The 21,061-nt window shown below is 35.6% G+C and overlaps 2 protein-coding genes across 2 annotated transcripts; both read left to right on the top strand.

Annotated features, from left to right (window-relative positions):
• The first annotated feature begins 2,592 nt into the window (after positions 1–2,592).
• Positions 2,593–9,033, top strand: LOC134851709 (protein moonraker-like). Its single transcript, XM_063867925.1, has 3 exons — positions 2,593–3,011; positions 6,255–6,512; positions 6,809–9,033. The coding sequence occupies exons 1-3, from the start codon at positions 2,633–2,635 to the stop codon at positions 8,866–8,868; spliced, it is 2,697 nt and encodes an 898-aa protein (XP_063723995.1). The 5' UTR covers positions 2,593–2,632; the 3' UTR covers positions 8,869–9,033.
• Positions 9,034–12,988: 3,955 nt separating this feature from the next.
• On the top strand, positions 12,989–20,833 carry LOC134857181 (pre-rRNA-processing protein TSR2 homolog). The gene is made up of 2 exons (XM_063873557.1): positions 12,989–13,261; positions 20,366–20,833. The coding sequence occupies exons 1-2, from the start codon at positions 13,073–13,075 to the stop codon at positions 20,789–20,791; spliced, it is 615 nt and encodes a 204-aa protein (XP_063729627.1). The 5' UTR covers positions 12,989–13,072; the 3' UTR covers positions 20,792–20,833.
• Positions 20,834–21,061: the final 228 nt, after the last annotated feature.

The raw sequence follows: 21,061 nt of genomic DNA, 5'->3' as shown, positions 1-21,061 counted from the left end.
AGGTTCGTTCCCTCGGGGCCCTGTGGAAATTGTTTTCCGGTAAAAATTGACTTTCGTTCATCTGCTCAAGTTTTGTCAGCTTAGTTGCCACATACTGATTTTTCTTGAGCTATAAATATAAGCAAGTGTTGTTCATTGTAGTTTCAGGGAGATTTGAAAGTCTTTTTTTTACGAAATGAAAATTGTTTGCTCAAAAGTTGTCGGCTTCGTTCGTAATTTTTGTTCCTTTGCTAATTACTCTTTCGATAAGCAAGGTCATTGCAATCGGGTACTTGACTTTTTGTCGCTAATAACTTTGTTCACAGAATGGTCAAAATTCGAAATGACAAATTAAGGTACAGTTCTAAATGAATTCAAATTACTTTGCGTCTCCGGTACACTTGCTCTGGAGCTAACGCAAATGCGCCTGGGACGGCAAAGGTCTTGGGTTCGAACCTAAAAGGACCTGTTTTTTTTTCAAACGGGAAACAGTCCGTTTCAAAAAAAAAGTTGTCGGCTTATTATTTTCAGAATTTTTTTTTTAAATTTTTTTACATTATAGTTGTTTTCAGCATTCTGATTACCCCTTCTGGTTGTAATTTTACTAACCTTGACTTTGTATATTTCAGTTTTTTTTGTCGCTTAAAAACTTTATTCGGCCCAAGTTATTTCACCCTATTTTTTATCATCTTAGTGACAAAATTTCGAGTTGTTGCTAAAGAAACATATTTTTATGCTCACCTCTAGATCGTACAAAATGCTGAAAGTTTTAATCGAAATTATTGTTCAAGTTTTTCATGACAATTTTGTTTGGCTTTTTTTCCGGCTTCATACGTTTTGACTTATATTATATACAAAAATGTTGCGACGAGCAAAAATGTTTGTGTGTGCGTGTCTGTGTTTTGAGGGTGAGGAGGACTTAATAACTTCTCGTTAGTCTTAAATTTTTTGAAATTTTTCGGCTTTTTTATTTTTCTTTTTTTTTGGGCTTTAATAGGTTTTGGCCTATTTTATATCGGCTTAGTGACCTCATATTGTTTCATTTGTTGAATAAAGTTTTTGAGTATTTGTGCGTTTTGAGGGTGAGTGATATATTAATTTTTCATTAGGCTTAAGTCTTGTTTTTTTTCGGCATAAAGGCTTTCCGACAAGGTATTTTCTAATGAAAATTTAGACGCTAAGGATTGAAGCTGCACTCCCAACAGACCTGTTGGCCGACAGACGTGTACTGAGAATGTGTACACTTTATTAATTGTTATATTCGAAGTTTGTCTAATACCTTGGTTGTACAATTTTCAACTCCGTATTCTTTATAATGTTCAATTTTAATCTTTGTTCAGTTTGGTAGATCAATTTTTCGAACTTTTTTCTGCGGCTTGCGCCTCATTTTCTGTCCGTCAGTTTGCCGTACTGTATTTTTTCGCAAGTGCTGCGAAGCTGTTTTTCGCTTCCTTGTTTAATTTTACGCTAAATGAACGGGGGAAAATTCTCCTATAAGGAAATTGAAATTGGCGGGAAAATGGACTCGACTACTAGTTTTAAAAAAAATGACTGGGAAACTTTAGCGGTGTGCATTGGTTTACTTATTAATCCAGTAAAAAGAATTTATTTTCAAATCCAGTCTTTGCACTTGCGATAGAAATTGTGTTGTTATCGGGTACCTAACTTTTCTCGTAAAATTTTGTTCACAGGATTCAGAGGCTAAGGACTGACACTGCACACCCAACAGACATTCGCTGAGCCGTTGTAATCGAAGTTTGTCCATAACCTTGGTTGTACATTTTTCCACTCGGATTTTTAAAATAATTTCCCATGATAATATTTGTTCATTCAAAGTTTGATTCGGCTTTAAAGTTTTCGGCTCATCTCAAATTGGTCAAGAAGCCTCTTGTTGCATCATTTGTTTTCCAAAAAGAGTTTGTTTTGATGAGGGAACCCTTGAAATTTCTAGATCTCTTTTTTTATGGGCAGGGTTTTTAGGACATTATTTTTTGGTGTTACGGTCGTCTAATCAAATATTATCGGCTTAGTTTGTCACCTAGCTGGCGATGCTATTTCTGTGATGTATCGCAATTACCGCGAGGCTCCGCTCCGCCTCTGTGTCTCAAATTGTTGGGAGAAAGCTGGATGTGTTTCGCTGTTTTTTTTTGCACTGGGCATGGTTCCATGTAAGAACCTTAATTCTAACTATTCAGAAAAGTTGTTTATCTTAAAATGAGATTTCAATAAAGAAAATTGAACTCAGTTGATAATGATTAGGCAATAACTCTGCATACTCTTGAGAATGAGAAAAATTTTGATACAACGAATGATTTTTTGAGCGAAAAAAATGGAGTATGTTAGATTAAAGAGCGTCAAATTCATCATTAGCAAAAGTTCTCAAACATGACTTCGATGATATCTCGATGAATCAAATTATAATTAAGGCAACTTGTTTGAATGTTTCCCCATTTAGCACCCCCTTCCCCTCAGCAAAATCTATAGACCCGCACCATAATCGTAAAATCACAGTGTGATGGCTATAATTTTTTGTTACTTGATTGGTAGTGCTATAATGGGAAAGACCCAATTGTTTTTCTGGTAATAAAGCGATCTCATTCGCATTTCAGATTTCATAGATGAGCAAGCGTTTCAGACACTGGTAAGAAGGACGATGATGAACCCTACAGATCACATTCTAACTCAGCTAGAGCTGACAAATAATCCTGGCGCCGTGCCCAATGTTTACACTAACTTCGGAGCCGTACCTACTCCCATATTCGTCCAGAGGCCATCCGGCTTTCCTCATCTTCCGCCAAACGGGATGCAAGACGTGGATCTGGCTAACTTGGGAAACTCTCTGAATGGGAGTCGTATGGCTCTGGCAATGGAGATGGCGAGACTGGACATGGAGCGAATGAAGTTTGTAGAGCCGCCGATTACTATTACGAAGGCGGGAAAGGTTCCACTGTATGACACTGTGAATTTACCAAATGAGGAGCAAGCAAGAGGTCGCCAAGCTGACAAGCCAACTATAGGGAAGGGAGGCAAAGGTTAGTTTATTCAGCATAAGTTATACTTTAGAAATTGACTTTGAGCTCAATATGAAAAAATGAGTTATTTTGTGCTGTTATTTTGATGAAATAATAACTCTAGGGGACAGGTGGTGAAATGTTGAAGTCTCCGCTTCAAATCGAGAGGGGCGGAGATTTGAGGCGTAATTTGATCTGTGCTCGTTGCTTGAGGCAACATTTCCCAGCCCAACAAAACCTATAATTTACATGTTATTAATAATAATAACATGTAATTCTTAACTAGGAGATCAACTGCTTTTATGCGTTAAGTAAGAGATGAACAGCTCGTATATTTGTCCTTTCTCTCGTCTTGACTTCATTATTTTTCAGTTTTTTGTTCCATTACGCTGCCTAATTTTATGTCTTTTTGTTGGTAGTTTTAATTATTGAGCATAAATTTTGTTCGAATTAGATGAAGGTTAAACCTAGCTTGCTCATGTTTTGATGATGGTGAACCGAACAGAATGATGATGAACCTGATGATGAAGTTTATTTAGAAGTCAATATTTTGTGATTGTTTGCATTTTTGTTCAGAGCACTCTTGTAAAATGGGAAAGAACTGTGGCGTTGGGTGTTTTTTCTTGACCAATTTTAGATAACTCACAGCAAATCCGCAGGCTTACTGTGTGGTGTCAATTTGAAGCCTGTGCATAAAATGATTTTACACTCGTGAGGGCGTAGGGTATTAGTACAAACCTTCTTTTTTTCCAAACTAACGCGCAAATAAAAGTGTTTATTTGGTGGTAATTTTGCTATAATCAAGATTTAAAACATTGGAAATTTCAAAGCATCTGTTCTCTGCTTTTTTGTGGCTGAGTGGTTAGTGCGTGAGCCGAATTTTCGTTAATTCGAGGCTTATTTCTACTTTTTGTTATTACACTTTTCACTTTTGTCGTTTTCTGGCTAGTGTTTGCGAATCGCAGCTTCGGCTTTACGTTGAACTTTTTCTCTCTCTAAGATTTTGCTTTTCAGACTCAAATTTTGTGAAAAGCGGATGAAGGTACCGACAAAATATTTGTTCATCTATTTACCATTACGTTAACTTTTCTTAGAAATCTTTTTTGAAAGCAAATTATGATCCTTTGATTTTGCTTCTTCTTTTTTTCCTTTTGCGAGGCAAGTGACTTAATCGGGAGCTTGATTTTTCTTCCCGTTAGTTTTTCTTACAAATCTAAGAAATTGATCCTGTAATGTTATGAATCTTCTGTAACTGCAAAATCCTTCTTATTGTTCCGACTTTCGATACTAAAGTAACGGAATATTTGTGCTCGGGGTGGGTTTTTTTTTCTTCAGACAAATTTCGACTTTATGACTAGCCATTTTTGACGGAATTTTTCTTATATCATTCGAAAGGTGAAACCCTTTCAATGTATTCGGGCTATGGTGCAAGTACCAGTCTTGTGCTCAATCATATATCTAATGACTTCACTTTTTGCCAGATTACTTTTTGCTTGAATTCAAAAAGGCGCTCTGGAACTAATTAGACTCAAAAATGCACTTATCAATAAGCGTTAGACAATTAGACTCGACAATTTTCCTTAAATTAATGGCGAGCGTCCAAAATAGGATTTTTTTATTTGTGTCGTTCCATGAAATTTGGTTTTCTTTCTACAGTTCACGAGCAAAATTGAGTAATACCTCAGTTCAAGGAAAGGTCGCTCCAAAGAACGAGTTGTTCAGCGCTTCACGGATAATTGCTTTTGTATTTTTTTTTACTATTTTTTGGGCTTGGTTAATGTTGCCTTAACCTCAAGCAACAAGTAATGATCATAGCGGGACTCGAACCACTGCAAAACCTCAAAATGAAAATATTATTGTCGCATGGAGGCGTTTGAGTAATGAAATTTGTCAGAATAGTTCCATTGGTTCAATCCGCTTTAGATTTAGTATTTTTTTGTTTTAAAAAAATTGCTTCGGCAAACAAACGTTGATTTCTTTTTTGTTTAGTTTTTGATTATATGGGAAACATGCTTAATTCAGACGAAATTCTTGAAGAATAATTAAAGATTTTTGTTCCAGGAAAAAAATGATCAGTATAATTTGGCAGTTATGTTTACATAGCCTTTGACTTTCGTAATTTCTTGAACTGTTTTGGTTACGCATGAAACTGGTTGTATTGAAGGTTGCATAAAAACCAGGTTAAAAAAACTGGCTAGTTGCTGCGACTTAGAACTTTGGATGATTTGGGTTTCTCGATCGCGAGATTTAGTTCGAATTTGTTGGTCGATATAGAATAATAGGGGCACTTAGCATAGTGGTAAGGCGTTCACTTTAGAATCGTCAGATCGTGTAATCGATCCCATGCCATGGCAATGATAGTGTGTGAGGACGAGCTCTCACTTAACCTCTAGCTTCAGGTCTACCACAACCTGACTAAATTTGGCTGCAAAAGTGGTACCACGTGAAAGTTCTAGACGCACAAAAACGGCTTTGAGTCGAAAAAAAGAGCTTCGCTCAACAAAATAACACAGTCTGGAATGTGGGGAAATAATACAAACGGACTATCCTCGACAGGACTGTTAAGTCCTACTGATAGCTCCTCTGCGATTCGCAGGAACTACAATTATTATAATTATTATAATTTGTTCATATTTTACATAGGTCGCAAGGATTTTTTTTCTTTTCAGGAAATTTCTTAAAATCTTGCTATCGAACTGCAAAATTGTAAAGGTCACGAAAAACGTGTGATCGACTTCTAGTTTCGAAAGTGGAATTTAATTTTAAGAGTTCCCAGCAAATAAAATTTCTACTTATCGATCCAGTTTTCTCAAAATATGTTAATTTTATCAAAAAAAGCTAATCATAAATTGCTTTAGAAATTCAAAGAGCTTTGAGGGTATTTATTTTTTCTCTGAATTTCGAAAGTTGAGATTTTTTGTTTGCTTGCATTCATTGATTCTTTCCAACTGTCTGTTGGCTATGTTTATCCGTAAATGGGTTCGATTTCTCAGAATTCTGCGATTTTGAACAGGCTTCAAGCATTTTTTATAATTATGGTTTGAATCCTGTTTTTTTTGCTGTATCGGACGTGGTGCGAAGCTCTGCTTCGCCTCTGCATTTAGTTTCTTTTGCAATGATAAATATAGTTAGAAAATTTTGAGTCACTCAGCAACCGGCTACCCTTGTTTGTTTTAGAAGGTTTTTGAGTTTGTCACCTTGTAAATTTTTGTTAATTTCTTACGTCCTGTTTACTTTTGTCTTGACTTGTTTGGTGTTTTATAGGTAAAAAAGTCACATATGCGAAACCTGCTGCAAATAACAAGTTTAAACAAGCTTCGTCGGGTGAAGTGCATGGAAGTGGTGTATCCTCCGCATCGCAGCACCAGACCATGGCTAAGGCACTTGAGGAGATTGGGAAATCGAGATGTGAGTTAGTCGAGTGCATTCGCTGGATGGCACAGAAGGCGTCCCAGACTACTGTTGCATTCACCAGGGAGGCGGACGAAGAGCGCAAAATGGAAACTAGAATTAATCAGCAGAGTAAGCATTGATTTAGTGATCATTAAAGATAATTGAGCCTGAATTCATGATCCAAACAATTCGCGGTCCAAATTTCAAAGCTACGCGAAAAAATGAAAAATGCTAAAACTAAGTTTAAAAAGAAATCGAACGTTTTTTTTTTGCGTTTTACTTTGCATCCGTTTATACAAGTTTTGCATCTAATTTTGGCTGCATCTATACAAACAATTAATCTACAGTCGATTGATCTACATTTTGATCAATAATTTGTCCATAAACATCTGAATATTATAACGACACTCGGTGTTTTAATTCAGCTATCCGGTGTGCACGCAACCTGTACTCACTGCAGCAGCAGATACGCCAGGTGCAGACAGACGTGAACAAGTTGACTGCAGATGGAAACATAGTAGTAGACGTCCAGTCTATTTCCCCCTCCGACTCCAAAATCGGACAAGTGACCGTTATGTTGAATAAACTACTCAGTGTGCACAAAAATGTAGCGAAAACGGCAAAAGATGTGGCTGCAGTAAGCAGAGAGGGTCACGGAGTCGAAAAGCAGTTTAGCCGAACTTACAGTGAATTGTCCCATCTGATACGACAAATATCATTAGTAAATGATCAAATTGGAATTGACAAGATAGATTGTCACGTAGAAATTCTCGACGGATTGTCTGTTGGAGAAATTGTGACGGAAAATAATTTAACGCGCAAGCAACCCGAAGCGTCCAAGAAGCTTGCGATTCAAATTCCCCCGCAAATTTCAGGAAAATTGAGAGTGGTTAATTCTCCCCCAATGAGTCCCGATAGAGATCAAACATTAAGAGCTGGAATCATTGCTCTGGGAATTGATAAAATTCTGGACCGGGACGAGAAATCGAAAAACACAGAACCCAAAATAGCTGAAGCCAACGTTGGCGTGTTTGGCAAAAAGAAGACCCCCGGAAATGTCAAGAATACAAAACGGAATGTAATTTATACGACTACTAGATCCCAAGTGCCTGCAAAATTGAATCCGAAAAATGTGAAGTCGAACATACTGCAATCGACAGTTGCGTCACAGTTGAAATCAGTTCATTCGGACATGTTAATTCGAAATCCGATCTCGGATTTTAATAGCACCAATAATTCGAAGACGAAAGCAAAGCCGAAGAGCTCATCGCCTGTGAATATGCGGCCGAACGAATCTCTAGATAGGTTGCGAGATAGTATCGATCAATCTACCATTCTGTCGAGCTCACGAAACCAATCTTTGTCGCCCGCTCGCGGCGGCGGCCGGCGCAACAGAAGTCAAAGTAAATCTCCAGTCGCTAAAAAGCGGCAATCTCCGATTCGTGATGACAAAATAAGTATGGTGACTCACGAACAAGCGGAAGAAGAGCTGAAGTCTTACGTGAAAGAGACCAATAAGTTGATTGCAGAGATGAAGAAAGAGAGACACACAACGCAAAGACTGTTTGACAGCAAAAAGGGATTAACACCCGAAGCTTACGAGGATATAAGAGATATCTGCAGTTTGAAGCTTCAAAAGTACGCGAGTGAAGACAAAGACGCGCGAGCTGTTATTTTGCAACTGAAGGGTATGAGTGATCCGACATTTAGGTACCTCGTGAAAGAGTGCTCGTTTGGTTTTAAGTCGTTCGATTACGAACAAATAGCCGACAGGATTCTGGACTTTCTCATAGAGCAGAGATTGGACCAAGTTGCTCTGTGGAAGATCAAAGACGAAAAGAGCACAGAAGTTTTTGAAAACATTGACCATAAGCGAGAAAGCAGAACAAAATTCGACAGGAAAACAGTTGAAAGTCTACAGGAAATGTTGAGGCGATTGGAAAAAATTGAGGACATGGAAAATGAGATTGCTCAAAGTTTGAACTCTGACGCATTCAGCTTGCGAGCTCTGGATTTGAAAGATTTCAGCTTTGATGCCAAAGATACATCGAAAAATCCGTTCAAATATGTTCATTTCCGAGACTATCCATCCGTAATAGATTCGCCTAAGTCACATCATCATAATATGTCATCATTTGGAGACTTGATAATTGTCAACAAAGGAAAAAGTTCCTTGAAGCCGTCTGCATTGCAAGAAATGAGTGGTAGTTACTATGATGACTCATCGATGGTCGGCAGGACTGAAATATCAGTTGATCAGAATCTGTTCACAGCTGTACAGACTGAAGTGGCTTCACATCAGAAACAAATTGCGGAAACTCTGAATGTAGACTTGAATAAAGTAAGTCCGAGTGGATTGATGGATCAAATAACGAACGAGATATTAGCTGACTGTCTAGAGGCTGTAATGAATGAGTTTTCAAGTGCGTGCGATGGATTTGCACAGGAAATTTACGCAGGAGAATTCAAGCCAAGCGAAGAGTAGAATACATGTGCATAAATTCAGACAGTCAATTAAATAAGGTCGATTAGAACTGTGATGTGGTTGTACATAGTGTGTAAATATGTTGAAAGTTTAATTCTTTTGAGTGTATTCAATGTTGAATTTCAGTTTCTGAGAGCTCTTTTTGAGTCAGTGTTATCGGCTCACAAATTATGATCAGTCTGAATCTTGCTGGTGGTATCGGTTTTTCATTGCATTACTGCAATGAGAACACTACGTAACAGTATTGTGATGTCAATTGCTGCTGGAAAGAGTTTTTTTTTCACAATTTAACAGCTTGCTAACATCATTAAATTACCATTGCGATCAGCATGAGTAGTGCAACCTGGTACTTAAGGTTTTCGTATTTGAAGCGTTATTGTCATTAGGAGTCTTCTTGTATCATGGGTCCATCTAATCCGTTCCTCATGGTATGTATCAATTTCATAAATAATGGTGTTTACTCACGTGATACTCTAGAATATTTTTGGACATGCGCAACTACTTGAAAGTTTTTCAGCGGATTCTTTTCGACTTGTTTTTATTTCCAAAATTATTATCTGAAACAAAACCTTGATTCTTTGGTCCACTTCATTTCCCTTGTTAAAAAGAAGGCAAACTTCACTATCGAACACTTAAAATGTAAAGGTCACAAAAACGTGATCGACTTCTAATTTCGAAAATGGAATTGAATTATTATCCTTGCGATTATTAAGGGTATTGGAATCGGGTACTAGGCTTTTTTCCCTGTAAATAATTTGTTCACAGGACTCATCTGGACTCATTTTCTGAAAGCCTCTTTTAGTTAAAATTTACCGCATTTGTTGCTGGCTAGCATTTAAAATATCTGTCCTATTCGAAGTGGGCTTTTCACATTGGTTGTAATGTTACCTACTCGTTTTGTTAAAATTTCGTTCTTTTGTTTTTTTCCGTTTTTTTAGCTCGATAGGTTTCGACCGATATTATATCGGCTAAGTGGCCTCTTATGGCGTCGTCTGACGAATAAAAAAAGTTTTTGTGTGTGTTTTGAGGGTCAGGGGGATTTAATAATTTTAATTAGTCTAAGACTTTTTTGAATGTTTCATTTTTTTTTGCGGCTTCATTGGTATCGCTTAATTTTTGGCTTGGTGCTTTCATTTTTTTAAATTTGACGAGCGAATAAAATTTTTTGCGTGTGTGTGTGTTTTGAGAATGAGTGGGGCTTAATAGCTTTTTAGTAGTTGGAAATTTTCTTTTTTTTTCGATTTTTTTTTGTTTAAAAGGCTTTGCGCTCTCTACATCGGTTTATTGGCCAAAAATTGTTTCAATTGACGAGTGAGCAACATTTCTTTTGGGTGACAATGTGTGTATTGAGGGTGAGGGGGATGTTATATTTTTTAGTTAGTCTCAATTTTTTTTGGCCTTATAGGTTCAGCGCCTTCTACATCGGCTTAGTGGCCTCATATTGTTCCACTTGACAGGCTAATATATATTTTTTGCGTGAGTGTGTGTGTTTCGAGGGTGAGGGGGACTTTTGGTTTTTTTTCCGTTTTTTTTGCCTTAATAGGTTAAGGTCATTTTATATCGGCTTACTGGCCTCAACTTCTTTCATTTGACGAGTGAATAAGTGTGTGAGTGTGTGTGTGTGTGTGCATGTATGTGTGTTTTTTTTTTGTTGAGGGCTAGGGGGCTTAATAATATGTGTAAATCTTCCGTCTTGTTGAATTTTTTTTCAGCTTAAATGGTTTCTGCTAAGGTCTGTTCGGCTTTGTTACCGTTTGACAAATTTTCTGCCGGAGCCAATTTCACCTTCTCTTGTCGTGGTATGTTTTTGTCTAAAACTAGCAATATTCATATTGATGGATCTAATTTTGATAGGTCTAATTTGACATTTACGATTTTTTTTGACTTAGCAGCTTTTGTGATCTGTATCGGGAGTGGAGCGAATCTCAGCTTCGCCTCTGTGACAGATTTTTTAGCCAAATAAAATTTTTTTCTATTGATTTAGTTTTCTCAAATATGCTTCTATTTATCAAAAAAGCACAAATCATAAATTGTTCGTGAAATTCAAAGAGCTTCAAGGGCATATATTTCTTCTTTAAAATTCGAAAGTAGAAGTATTTCTAAAAAAAGAAGTCAGTGTTTTCCTTGCCTTCATTTTTGTTTTTCAAGTGTTAGTTGGCTATGTTTCTTTTATTATTATGCTTGCAATTAGCATGCGTCATCAAATAGGAATGTAGACTTTTTTGTGGGTTAACTACTAGTTTAACAAAATCAGTTGAGTCACTTATGATGCTGCTGACATCCTCAATTGTACGAAAATTCATATCTAACAACTGGGCACTAGTTACTACTCATGATATATCTAGAAGTCAAACCATTATTTGTATAATTATAGAGATTTGATATCAATTTTCTACTGATTGTTCTTTTGCTTCATGATTGTCGACTTAAGCGCAGTCGGTTTAATTTTCAAATTATGTAATCTACTTTGCATACGCTACTTACATCGCTACCGTGTATCCTATTTTAGCGTTACATGAAATTTTTCCTTCATGTTTTTTGACGAAAATGTTCGGCTGAATTTCAGCTTATTTGATGTCGGCTTCAGTTTTTCGGCCTTTTTAAGCGCTTTTTTACCTTGAAATATCTGGTAGTACTTTTGAAATCAGTAAGCCGCTGGCATCAATTTTTTGAATGCCCAAGATCAACGCCACTAGGACTTGTTTGAAAACTTAATAAATTCAAACACGAAACAAATCCTTTTTCTGTTTTATATGTAATAGTTTTTCCACTTCATTTGTAACATACTTCGAAGTTCTGTTTGCTAATTTTTTTGCAGTTGGTTTCAATTGCAGTTGGTTTGCAGTTGGTTTCAATTGTTAGCTGTAGATCTGTAAATATTTAAGCTCATGTTTTGATAACTGAACGTACGATATATATGTTAGTTAACGTGTAATTGCACGAGCAAACGCTTGTGTTATTCTGCGAATCTTTTTTTCCTAACGCAGGTCGCATAAGTTAGTGCCACGTTTTAAAAGTGCCAAATTTAGTGTCTGCTAAGCTGGTATTCGGTAAATACCAGCCAATAATTAGTAGACTCCAAAGCTTTAGGTAGTCAATGGCTTAGTTTCAATTCCCATAAGAGGTAAATTTTTAGTTTTTCCATATATCAGTTCATTTATTTAATATCATGTTTACTATATAAAACACTTTTTGCCTAGATTTTTGCCTATATTCTACTTTTTGCCTATATTTTTGGAGATCACAACTTTCATTACAACAGCAAAGCTTGTGTGATAGTTTCTTTTTTTTTCCCAACCTAAGTCGCAAATGTTATTTTTCATTTTGAAAGTGTTCATTTTGATCAATAACCAGCTATTAACTGCAGCCAATGCTAAGGATATTAACATAGACTATTATATTACAAATAGCATTTAGCTTCAAGGTATGGATCTGTAGCGTAGAGGTAGGGAAGGAGACCCGCAACAAAATAAGGGGGTTCGAACCTGGGCAGGGTCGGAGGTTTTAATTGAACTTTTTGTATTCTAGTTAAAATGCGTCCGCTCTATAAATTGAGGCATGTTAGTTGGTTAGTTTTTTTTTAATTGATTGGTACTGCAAATGCGTCATAATTGGCTTGCGTCGCTTAGAAGTTATGTAGACGCATAATTTTCGTGCGTCATTTAAGAAATTTTGTAGACTCAAAGTTTTACTCATTCAATTTTTCCCAGTAGCGTTATCGGTCATGTTTTTGCCGGTGTATGCGAAGTGCAACCACTTAAGAAACTTTATAGAATCAAAGTTTTACTCATTCAATTTTTTGCAGTAGCGTTATCAGTCATATTTTTGCCGGTGTATGCGAAGTGTATGTTTTGTTGGTATACATAAGAGTCTTGCAGTGATTTAGTTTTGTTAGTAAAGGAACAAACAGTTTTGGAGTAGTTTTTGATTGACTAAAAAGCCATAAATGACAGTTCTGTGAAAATTTTAAACCAGATTGGTTTCCATCATTTTTTGTCTAAAATCAACCCAAATTAAGAAAACGCGTTTTAATTTTCAAGTTTCATTTCTTTTGTCAGGATAATTTAAATCAACACTCATAATTTCCAAAGAAAATATTACACCGCTAGACCAATCATTTTCAGTTCTTTTTGCATTTTCAGATTAATTAGTTGTCACTTCAGCTGTGAGATCCTTTTGGGACTGATTAGGCTAGGTAGTTGGAATGAGTGTGGAAGAGGAGGAGAATCTACAGTTCTTGCAGTGTGTGGGGGTGGTGTTGCGAGGGTGGACTGCCCTACAACTTGCCATCCAGCATGGTTTCGGAGGAGCTCATAGTGTAGAGAAGGGGGAATGGATGGCAGGTGCAATTGCAGACTGTTTCTTCAAAAACAAAGATCTCAAGTACTACGAGGCAAGTAAGCAAAAAAATTGATCTCACTTGAATAAAGTTACATTGTTTTCTGTGATTGTCAAACTTTTTGTGATTCAAGTATATTCCACGCTAATTTTTTTGGCGAAGTTGTGAGTGAATTGAATGTTCTTGAAAAAACTAAGAAATTGACTTTGGTTCATTGTGAAAGCTCAATTTAATTCTTAGCTCGCTAATTAAAGTCGCACTAAAGCTTCTGGTTGTGAGTCTCAAGGTCTTGGAATTCGTGTTTTTAAGCTAGCGAACAGCTAGTGTTTTAGTACGAGCCTTTTTTTCTTACAAATAAAAACTAGCAAATAAAAATGTTCATTAAAAGTGTTCACTTCTGTGCCTTTTGCTATAACCACGAACTGTAGCATTAGAAATTTTATAGCATGTTCTCGGTTTTTTTGTGGATAGTTTTTATGAAGGACTAAGCGTTCGTGGCTGTGTGGTTAGTGCGTGAGACGCATAATTTGTAGGTCGTACGTTCGAATCCGAGACGTCGACAAGTTTTTAACTAATTCGAGGCTTATTGTTACTTTTTCTTATTGCACTTTTTAGAACTCTAGAGCTGCTCTTTGTCGTTCTCGCTGGTGTTTGCGAAGCGCAGCTTCGCCTGTATATATATTTCGCTATATCTTTCAAAGGCCGATACCTGTTCTTATTGATATTCTGGGGTTTAACAAAGCTTGAAATTCTATAGAATCGTTCTAATTGATAGGGTGTGGTATCACAAGCCTGAAAAATTGATCATAACCTCGAGAACGATTTTCAATTTGAAATAGACAGATGTAATTCATCATAGTTTTGCTTTATTTCGATACTTAAAAGACTGTAGATCGATCATATTCTGTATTTTGTTTTTTGATTTGATTCGAACTACTTTGATTTTTTTTCGAACCTAGCTAATATTCTTTTGTTTCTCGGATTCATGTGTTTCTTGAAATAATTCAATGGTGTGCTTTCTTAGTGTATTGCAGGTAACTAAGTATTTTGTTACGAAATGAAAATTGATTATTGTTTTTGGCTTCATTACACTTGCGTAGCAAAGTGTATTAGTACGAGCTTCCTTTTTTCCAACCTAAGTCGCAAATATAAAGGCTACATATGGTGGCACTTTTGAATCGGTAGGCTGCGGTAGCAGTATAATATCGTATGTGGTTTGATTAGTGAAGAGTTAACTCAGCTGATGCATTTTAAGTCATCGAATGAACCAAGAAGAATTATTTGCTTCAAACAGCAGTACAGTGATAAAAAGCTCTTTTTCAGAAGTTTTACAACTCAAAGTATCTCGCATTTTTCTTTGAAATGCATAATTTACATAATTTGTTCTTATACTTCCCAATTTGTTACATGTGTCTTTTTGTATTTGGTTCTACTTTTGCTGCATCGAATTGACAATTTATTAGCATATGTAACTGAGTTATTGGTGGCTAGTTGATTTTAAGCATCCGTAGTTGAGTGGTTAGTGCGTGAGACTCAAAGTTGATAGGTTACAGTTTCGAATCCGACACGTAGCCGAGTTTTTGCTTATTCGAGGCTTATTTCTACTTTTTTTTATTTCACTTGATAGAGCTGCTTTTTGGTCTTTTTCGCGCAAGTTTTTGCAAAGCGCAGCTTCTCGTCTATGTAAATTTTTAATTGATGTTTTTTGAAATGTTTCGCAATGATTAATCAACCTCATCAATCTAATGATTGGTTGAACCTAGTGAAAACTCTTAAACAGTTCTTGGTGATTTTGTTTTTGCTTTTTAGGTACGCGTCTTAAAATGCTCTAATAACTACAGAAAAACATAATACCTATTAATGCATTTATGAAAGCTTTTAGGTATGGATTTACTTTTTGAGTTCAATTCAAGTTCGTTTGCAAAAAAAAAATAGGTTAATTGCGCTCTCCAATTGCGAAAGAGAAATGGCGCAGAAATCAAGATCGTTTTCTAGTTTCGAAAGTGGATTTTGACATCCAGTTTTCTCAAAGTGAGGTAATTTTATCAAAGAAGTGTTCTTGAAATTCAAAGGCCATTAAGCTTTTACTTGAAGTTCGAAAGTTGATTTTTTTTTCCAAAAAGAAATTCAGTTTTTTTCTATTTCCTTAGTTTAATTGACTCTTTTGCAAATGTCTGTTGGCTACGTTTTTAGTTCTCAGCGGAGTGAAGCAATTACTTTGATCCGATTTTTTCAAATTTGTTTAGTTTCTAGAGAAAAGTTTCAATGATACTAGATTCTGGAAATTCAAAGACCTCCAAAGTGTTTTATTTTTTGTTTTTACTTTTTTTAAAATCAATTCGTTTTTTTTTCAGTTTCGTTGTTGATAACGCGTTTCTGACTATATGTTGGATATGCTTACGGTTTTTACTTTGTTATTTTGTTTTCGCTCATTTGAAAACTAGTTGATAATTCGTTCCAAGTGTCAATCAATTGTCAGTACTAGGTAATATTACTTTTCGCCTAATTGTGTTTTGCCGCGGCTTTTTTTCGCGTCTGGTCGTCTGTGTTAAAAAGTCGCAACTACATACAGAGAAACAAAACTATTTTTCCTGTTTTTGCGCGCAGATCATCGAAATTTTGTTTGTTTCAGTTTCTTACAATATTATTTGATAATAGTTACTCAGTTCGTTGTTTTTTAATTTCTTTTTGTCAAATTGTGCTGGCTCAGATTGCCTTCAAATCAAGTTTCAAATCACTTGAAATTAGTTAGTTTGTTTTGTAACAGGAGCATAATTTTCTTCAATTGGTTGCCTTGTTGTTGCAATTTGCTCCTCAAATTTCTCACACTTTGTTTTATGGCAGATTGTTAACGGTTCTGGTGATAGCTTAATTTGTGTTTTGCGATCAGCTAATTTTTTGCATACATCTGTTGCTGTTTACAACATACCTACGACTAGCTAGAGGGGAGGATTGCTTATTAAATATTTTCCAATTTTGTCAAATTGTTGTCCCCTGCGGTATAAATTTCAATTCAAGCAAAAAAATTAGACGTAAAAAACAATCCGTTTTTTAAATTGAGTTATTTATATTTGCAATTTACGTACGAATAGTTAGAGGGGAGGATTGCTCATTAATTATTTTAAAAAATTGACCATACCTGAGGTCTGAATTTTGATTCGAGCGGAGTAAAACAAATGAAAAAAGCATTAGATTGGGAGTTAAAAAAATAGCATTAGACTGAAAAAAGCAATAGAAAAAAAGCTGAGTTAGAAAAGTATTAGATTGAGAATTTGTGTTTTAAATAATTCCTCGTGCGAAATATTTCTGAAAAATTGCATCCTTACTGCAATAAGTTTTTTTGGCAAAGTATTCAAGGCGGTAGTTGACAGTTGTTTTCTATTTCGAATGGTGATTCAATGAAAACTAGTTGTGGACTGTTTAAAATGGTTAAAAAATTGTCTACAGTCAGCCATTATATTCGGGCATAAAGATCTTGAAAATTTTTCTCGGCAGTCTAATGCTTCGGATATATATATATAGTCTTGTTTCAATTATTCGGGCTTGTTTGTGTGTTACCGAATGCCATAGTGAGAATACTGAAATGTAATTGGTCGATAATTGCCGGATCGTCTGATTTGCTTGTCTATTTTCTCAACCCTGGTTCTAGAAGCCAATTATTTGATATTTAATTATAATAGAAACTTTTGTATTTTATCATTTGTGTCCACTTGTTTTCAGTAGCTTACGCTTTTTTCGCTTAATTAATATAATTGTAATTGGACTAAGTAAAGGCGCGTATTTAGGTCGTATAGTTTTTTTCGGAAAAAGGCTCAAAATTTGTTTTTGTTAATTTCATCAAGTGAACAAATTACCCTCTAAATCAAGTTAGGGAGGAGATCGTTCACTTGATCAAAAGTAACATTTTTCAGCCAATCCGATTTCAGCATAGTACATGCAGGCCTTACTGCTTCAATTTACCAATTAACTTTAGTAAGGAGATTGTTCACTTGGTATATTTTGGGGGAGATTGTTCTCATGGGCGCCGGGGTTTAATTTTTCGAACAAATTTCAATCCTGTTGGAATAACACAGCTCTGCTGCGCTGACAAGTCATATGTATTTTCGCTACAGATTATGGCAAGAAATTTATTTAAATCTGGAGCATTCTCCAAATTGCGAATGCCCCCTAAAATGTCTGCAACTTTTTTTTTGCTTTCGAATGTTTCGAAAAAAATTACCCTATATCAAAAACTTGAGTGATATATTTTGCTTAAAATGATTCATTTTAAGGATCAATTGTTAATCGCTTTCTCCTAAATGATCTATGGTAGAATGGCCTCACCAAACATGTATTAATTCTGAAAGTTAATTCTTTATAAAATATTCATTTCATACAAACGCACAAAATATAGTTACTTAGAATTTTTTCAATTTGTATTTTTATGGTCTATCAACTTAGTCGAATCGAAATTTCAATTATGTGTCGATGTTTTAATTAAGATAGCGCTTAGATTATAATAAGGTTATTTTAATGAAATTAAAATGATAAAATTATTATTCCGACTTTCGACGTAAAAACCAAATATTTATGCCTGGGCTGGTTCTCATTATTCAGTCAATTTTCAATTTTTAAACTAAGGGTCTTCGTCGGAAATTTTTTTATCATCTGAAAGATATTTTTGTGCGAAGCTCAAACAGTAAAAACAATTTTCACTTGTGATCAGTTATGTTAAAGGGGTTTGAAAATAGCTAATCTGGGATAATTAACGCGCGATATATTGCGTTCTCATAGCACGCTTAAGCGGCGGTTTAATGCGTTTCAAATTGAATTAAGGCAGGTGTTTTGGTCTCACTTTAAGGATTCGATACACTAATTTCATTCTTTGAATATTAACTTTAGCCTGTGGAAGATGGATAAATCGAAGAACAAAATGAAAAAAAAATGTTTTGAGATTATTTTGTCAATTTTTCAACCAAAAAGAATTATAATTGGGCTTAATGTACAGTCAGACTATTCGGAGCATTCGGAACCTTACTGTTTTTGATATACCAACAGTCTTGTCCTTCCGACTCTAGAAGAGAACGGAATATTTATGCTTGGGGTGATTTTGTCTTAATTCAGTCAATTTTTGCTGATCGAAATAAGTTTGAACAAATTTTTTTAAATATCCGTTTGAAGAAATCGACTCTCTGAAATCAAATGTAAAAAGATTTTCTAGCTCTGATTAAGAGTAATGAACTAGTGAAGACTCTTATATGTCTTGCTGATTTTTTAAAATTTTTTTTTTCAGGAAAAAGTCTGAACATGCTCTAATAACTACAGACGTGTATTCATACATATTGATGCATTTATGAATGCACTTAGGTATATATGCACTTTTTGAGTGCAATCGAAATTCTTTTGCTGAGAAAAGTGTGTTTTTGCTCTTTCACACATGTTCTTTCACGACAAGGCATGAATGAAAAATGAAATATTAGAACGCATGAATGAAAGAAGAAGTCATTTGCATAGTTTCGCGCCCTTTTCCGGGCCCTTTCTAAATTTTTCGGGCTTCTTGACAATTTTCTGGCATCTTTCACTCAGAAAGCAAAAACATACTCTTCAACAGTTAGAGCAAAGTTGAAGATGGCCTCGGGCAAAAGAGCCGCACTCGGGCACTTCGGCCCTCAGGCCAGGCTCTTTCCCTCGGGCATCTTTCAACTATGTTCTAACTTCTACAAAGTGACGTAAATAGCATTCTCCAAAAACGAACGTGGAAATGTCGCGAAAAAACGTGAACGATTTCTAGTTTCAATAGTGGAATTTAATTTAAGATTTCCAGCGGAATAAAAACTTTACCTGTTGATCCAGTGTTCTCAAGTTGGGTTAATGTTATCAAAAAAGTGCCAATCATAAATCGTTTTAAAACTTCAAAGAGCTTAAAGGGCATCTATTTTTTTTGAAATTCGAAAGATTTTTTCAACTAAGTGTTTTTTTTTTGTTTTTGCGTTCATTACTATTTTCCAACTGCCAGTTGTCTATGTTCGGCTTTTTCACCGCCTGATTATTTTTTGCGAAGTTCTGAGCGTTTGAAAATTGCCAATTTGCCCATGCTCAAGACTAATTTATGGGCGCTTTGAAGATATTATTCATAATATTGAAAGCGTAACGCGAATTATTTATGCGTGGTGAATTATTCCGCACAACAAAATCCAAATTAAATTATGGAGGCTAGTTAATCGGTAATATGAATTTCCTCCAACTCAAATTTTTTTTTACTTGATCTTTGATTTTGTCCAAAATTTATAGTTTCTCATTATCTTTTCCCAAAAACTATTCGATACATTGAAAGTATTCGGAATTTCCCTGGCTTTGCCCTGATATACGAGCAGTCTTGTTTCATTTATTCAGGATGGTTCGGAGAAAAATGTGGGCTATTACCCTATGTATGTTACCGAATGTCATTGTGAGAACTGAAATATAATTGGTCGATAGTTTTAACTGACCGGTGTAAAATCAATCTGAGCTATGGTTTGCATCATACTCAGTATGCTATATTCGCTCATCAAGATATTCTGGAAAGTGCATAAGAGGGACAGTATTTTATTATCTTATTATTCCGATTTTCGAAGAAAGTGACGGTTTACTTGCGCTCGGCGTGGTTTTTTTTCCAGACGAATCTCGACTTTATAACTAGCAGTTTTTGTCGGAATTTATTAATATCATGCGAAAGGTATTGCTATCGTGAGCTCAAAATCATAAAGATACTTTACATGCGATCTTGTTTGTAAAATTATGGAAGTTTAATTTTTTTTCGTTTTTGTTTTGAAAATATCCGTTTTTTAAAATATTTCATAACACTATTTCTTACTAAACACTATTTCACAGGAGTTAGAAGAACGTCTGAAAATTCAGGGCTTCGGAAAATTCAGAACGTCGGAAAGTTCAGAACGTCGGAAAATAAGAGCAGTTTTTTTTATACTTTGAGCCTGAAATCCACAGACTGCCTTTATCGAATAGCATGGAAAGACGTGTTATCCTCCATTAAATAGCTTGAATGCTACTCAGAATATCCTCATCTGAACCATTGCATACGCACTTTCCGAATGTGCAACCCCGCCGGGAAAACAATGGGAAAATGGACAATAAACGCATTAGTAGTAGTAGTATATTCAAAATAATAATGGCTTTTTATAGGTCAGTGAGATGCTGGAAGATCTAATGCAGGACGAATTCAACACAGAATTGGACGACAACAGTCAAATTGAAATTGGAACTCTCCTTTGCAAATGCTACGAGCTGTACACCACCAACAGAAAGTCAGAGCTGATCAAACTGATTGGTCACGCACCAGTAGCTGCAGTGACTCAATCCGAATCCAGACTCCAACAAGGTGACGATGATGATGAAGATGATGACGAAGATGTCAACATGGATTGCAATTGCTCGGTTACAACTCACTTGAAGAATTGGCAAATTGGCGAAGAGCCATCTGTTGAAGAAGCGGAAGAACTGAATCTACACGGTGATAAAGTAGCAAACGATAGTTCAAATATTGACATGCAAGATGATGGATGGACTGAAGTCTCAAAAAAGAGTAAAACTAAATCGAGAAAACCATGATATTTGATTTTATGTCTTTTCCTCGATTTATTTTTGCCGAAATTTTTTTTCAAAAAGTTGAAATGGACAGTTTACAGATGTGTTAGAAAACTAGCAATCTTGAAACTCTTTGGGCCTCTTGATGTCTGATTGAAGTCGATTCCGTGGAAAATACACTTTCCAATCTTATTACGCATCAGCCTGAGTATGATAAACCTTGATTTTGTTGGCGTAAAAGATTCAGATATTAAGACTGTTCTTATAATTTCGCATAATTAGAAATTGTCAAAA

The sequence above is a fragment of the Symsagittifera roscoffensis genome, chromosome 1, assembly GCF_963678635.1.
Source record: "Symsagittifera roscoffensis chromosome 1, txSymRosc1.1, whole genome shotgun sequence".
NCBI lineage: Eukaryota > Metazoa > Xenacoelomorpha > Acoela > Convolutidae > Symsagittifera > Symsagittifera roscoffensis.
This window is presented reverse-complemented; position numbering and strand designations above follow the sequence as displayed.